Source organism: Fukomys damarensis, unplaced genomic scaffold (genome assembly GCF_012274545.1).
Source record: "Fukomys damarensis isolate Sample0158 unplaced genomic scaffold, DMR_v1.0_HiC HiC_scaffold_12, whole genome shotgun sequence".
NCBI classification, from domain to species: Eukaryota; Metazoa; Chordata; class Mammalia; order Rodentia; family Bathyergidae; genus Fukomys; species Fukomys damarensis.
Window position 1 is genome coordinate 4,288,474 of NW_022900924.1, and position 4,696 is coordinate 4,293,169.

Consider the following 4,696-nt stretch of genomic DNA (forward strand, 5'->3'; position numbering starts at 1 on the left):
TCCACGGGGTCGGGCTCGGCCCCAAGGCCGCAGCCCTGGGCCCTGCAGACAACGTCGCTCGCTGGTTCGCGCGGAGATGCGCTGTGAGCGTAGCACGCAAACCCAAGTGCTGTGACCTAAGGAGAAAACGTCTCACTCACCTGTTTTTCTGTTGTAGCTACCTGCTGGGGTGGTACTTTGGGACATATTGAGATAAAAGTCTATTATTAACGTTGAGGTCATGCATCTCTCATAGCTTTAAATTTAAAGGAAATGGGCACATTTTATATTTTAAGGAAGTTTTACGCTCAAAGCTTTCTTTTCTCTGAGAAAGCACGAAGTGCAGACTTTTCCCATGTATCCAGCGTCCACCACATACTCCACCTCGGGTACGAGTGTGGGACATCCGTTACCATCAGTGGGCTCTGCTGACAGTCTTGTCACCCCAAAGCCATGCTTTATGTTAGGGTTCACTCTTGCATTCTGTGTTTTTTGTTTGTTTGTTTGTTTTTGCAGGGGTAGGGGGTTGTTTTGAGACAGGGTCTCACTATGTAGCCCAAGCTAGCCTCGAATTCACAACGATCCTCCTGCCTCAGCCTCCCAAGTACCAGAATTACACGTGTGCACCACCATATCCAGTCCATTCTGTGGGTTTTGACCACTGTGTAGTGACGTATGTCCACTGCCGCAGCATCAGATGGAATAGTCTCACTATCCCACAAGTACTCTCTGCTCTGCCTTTTCTTTTTACTTTATTTATTTATTTATTTTTTTGGTACCAGGGATCGAACTTGGGACCTTGCACTTGTGAGGCAGGCAGTGGAACCCCTGAGCTAAATCCCCAGCTCCCTTTTCTTTTTACTTTTTAAAAATGTAAGCTGGGTGTGGTGGTACTCATCCATGGTCCTAGTACTTGGGAGGCTGAGGCAGGAGGATCAAAAGTTCCAGCACAACCTGGTCAATCTAACAGTTTAGTGAAACCCTGCCTCAAAATTAAAAGTATAATAGGGCTGGGGATGTAGCTCAGTGTAAAGGCCCTGGGCTCAATTCCCATACAGGAAGAAAGCAGAGAGAGAGAGAGAGAGAGAGAGAGGAAGCCAAAGCCCAGTGTGGTGGTAGGTTTCTGTAATCCCAACACTTGGGAGGCTGAGACAGGACAATTACCTCAATTTCAAGGCCAGCCTGGACTACATAGTGAGACTCTGTTTCACACAAACAAACAAAAAAGGAAAGAAAAGAAGAAAAGAAATCACCAAAAATTTCTAAAAGAGCTAGGCACAGTGGCGTGTGCCTGTAATCCCAGCACTCCTGAGGCAGGAGGATTGCTGTGAGTTCGAGACCAACCTGGGCTACATAGTGAGTTCCAGGTCAGTCTCAACTACATAGTGAGACCCTGTCTCAAAAAACAAACAAAAAATTTTCTAAAAAAAATCAAAGTGACATCACATCTCCAGAAAGGTGAGATCTACACTTAAAAGCAATAACAGAAACCACACAGGGTTTGATTTGATTGCATAAAAATACACAAATCCACTAATTAAATAAATAAAAATGCATCAACCTGCTAAGCAAGAAACAGGATTGACATTGTGTATATTTGTTGATATGAATTTGGGGAAAATAAAATGTGGATAAAGAACTCAGGTAACATTATAAGAAAAATACGAAGTCACAAAGAAACAAATAGAAAAAGGATTGCAAGCGTTAATTCTCAGAAAAGAAAATGCACTGGTACACTTATAAAGTTGATAAATACCCAGTGTCCAGTACCATCAAATAAATGTGTACTCAAACAAAGAGATACTTTATTTCTCTGAAAAATCAGAAAACAAACAACAACCCCCCAAACAAAACATACACACAAGCTTTTAAAAAAACATCAATAGCTGGGTGGGGTGGCACATGCCCATAATGTCAGCACTCAGGTGCTAAAGGAGGCTGAGGCAGGAGGGTCGAAAGTTGAAGGCTAGCCTGGGTAGCATAGCAAGACCCTGTCCCCAAAATGAATTAGTTAAAATAATAAAATTAGTTAGAACCTGGTGAAATAAAGACATACGTTGCTGGCAAGCACAGAAACTGTTCTGCTAGAAAATTACTTGACAATATGTATCAGGACCCTTTAGCATTTTACCACTTCGCCTGGTGATAATCCTGATAGAAAATGAAACATTTTGTTGGTACTGGACATCGAACCCAGGGTCTTCACATTGAGCTCACTCCAGCCCTTTTTAGTTTAATTTTGAGACAGAGTCTCACTAAATCGTTAAATTGCCCAAACTGGGCTTGAACTGCAATCCTCCCGCCTCAGTCTCCCAGGGTGCGGGGATCATAGGAGTGCGCCACACCCAGCTCTGAGAGAAAATATCTTAAGTTTAAAGTTGTTTGTGATTGAACTCAGGACCTTGTGCTAGCAAGGCAGGCAACGGCGGGACCACTGAGCTACATCCCCAGCCCTTTGAAATCATTTTTAAGGAACGTATGCTGCTTAATGTGGCTCGTAAAGAGTTTATAATAACGTGGAAAAAATGCCACAAAACAAATTAAAAAGCATGGAACCACATAATATGTGCCGTATACTTCTGGAGAATAAAATGGAACTCATTCAGTGAAAAGGGGCCAGGCAAGAGAAGAAATTTCTCCCAACTTTTTCCAGTCTCTGAAGAGAAGGAAAAGTCGTATTTAAAAATGCCACAGGTAATGAGTCAGCCACGAAGAGAATGCTTTATTTCACAAGCACTTACAGGTGCTTTCTACTTACCAGGCCCTGCTCTGAGGGCTTGTAAATATTAGTCCACTGCTGTCCAGTAGATGCCAGGTATGTAAAAACATCATATCTAACATGTCCAGAATGTTGTCATTTCAACTCGTGATCAAATGCTTAACAAATGAGATAGGTCACCTTGCCGATAATTAGTTCATAGTGAGATTGTCATCTTCTCCTCTCCTTCATACCACGTTTTCAAATCTGGTTTATGCTTAGGGAAGACCTGTTTTTGTCTTTGCTTTTGGAGACAGTCTCACCCTGTTGCTCCGGGCTAGCCTTGAACTCGCAATCTCCCCCAGTTTTAACCTCAAGTAGCTGGAATGACAAGCGTGCATTTCAGAATTCGGGTATTACACTTGCTCAAAATGTTCCTTTGGGTTGGAAATAGAGGTACCGTGGATGTTTTTAAGAAAGATAAGGTCCTGCTGGAGTAAGATGGGTCCCATCCCGGTTTGTCCTTAACACAGGGGCAGTTTGGACACAGACACACAGAGGGGGATGAAAAGGAAATTCGAGGCGATGCTTGTACAGGGCCTCAGGAGACACCAAAGACAGCTGGCAAACTGTCAGAACCACCAGAAAGGCACGGAACGCACTCTTCCCCGTGTTCTTGGAAGGAACCCACCCTGCCAGCCCCGTTAGCTTGGACTTCAAGCTTCCAGAATCTCAGGAGAATACATTTTCGTCGCTCTGTGTGGGACGCTGTATTAGTGCACCTGGGGACACGACGCTGAATGGAGTGAAATAACAAAAAGTTTATTGTGCCAGCAAGGGTCGATCACACTCAAAAAGGCAGTGCCAGGGATCGACCTCCTGTTGGGTTGCAGCTCCATCTTCTAAAGGTTTCACGGCCTTGGTCTCATTCGGGAGGTTACATTTCACTTCCTGGGTTCACATTACCCACATACAAATTACAGGAACCAGACGGTTCACTTTAACCCTTGTAGCTGGGGAGTTCACTTAAGATTCCTCTGGCTCTATTCTAGCGCAGAGGAAGGGGCTGTTCAAGGCTGGGGATGAGGCCAGAGGGCCCCCCTTCGTGGTCAGCGCCTCCGGGGTCTGTTAATTTTGAACTAAACAAAGCAGATCGCTGTTCGAGACAGCAGAAGTCCTTTCACATTTTCCTAAGGTTTTGTAGGTTTTCAGATTATTTGCAAAAGTTCTCTCTATCCCTGGGAGGTTGGCACGATCATTCTTCCCAATTATGGATCAGGAAACTGAAGTTCAGAGCCTCGCCAGGTCTCAGCACTGTGATGTGGCTTCCTGGCTACCAAGCTCCACCGTCCAGGTCACCCCCAGTCACTGTGCCCAGCACAGGGTAGCTGTGTCCCTCGCAGGCAGCAGCCCACCGTACCTCCTGCAACCTCAGCTGGTGCTGGGCATAGAGGATTTCATTTCTGACCACCGGGGGCCAGTGATTTGGGGGCCAAGGTCTCGCCTCTTCCACGGTCCTCTCCTCCTCCCTCCTGACCTGAAAGCCGAGCAGCTGGGCTGTGGTGCCATTGTCCCCACACGACTGCATCCACCCTCATGACCACACGGTGTGGTACCTCTCTCCCGCCTTCCGGCTGTATCTCTACTGAGTCCCTGGTGCCCTGCCAGCAGTCCTGGCTCAACCCTGTGACCTGTGGACAGCAGGAGCCTCGGGGCAAATGGCATCTGCACCGTGGATAGTTAGCTGAGGAGGAGGAGGAGCTGCTGGCTCTGTCCCCACATTGCGGGCATTTTCGCCAGATAGGTCCCCGTAAGTCTCTCCAACGCGCTGGGCCTGGCTTGGGTGATCCTGGCTGGGGCCGGGAGGTGGCCTCCTGCCTGGACCTGCCTGGACCTGCCTGAGAGGTGAGGTTAAGCAGCCCGGGAAAGGTGAACCCTGATGTGGTCACACCCACACCCAGGAGACAGCCACAAGGGTGTGGGAAAGGGGCCGGAGTAAGCAAGGGGAGCCTGAGCAGC

The 4,696-nt window shown here is 47.1% G+C and overlaps 1 protein-coding gene across 1 annotated transcript in view; it reads right to left on the minus strand.

Annotated features, from left to right (window-relative positions):
• LOC104848290 (SEC14-like protein 4) overlaps positions 1-4,265 on the minus strand; it is a 20,290-nt gene extending 16,025 nt beyond the window's left edge. The window contains exon 1 of the mRNA XM_010604157.2: positions 4,098-4,265. Coding sequence (XP_010602459.1) covers positions 4,098-4,265 — 168 coding nt within the window. The remainder of the gene's footprint in view (positions 1-4,097) is intronic.
• Between the last annotated feature and the right edge of the window lie 431 nt (positions 4,266-4,696).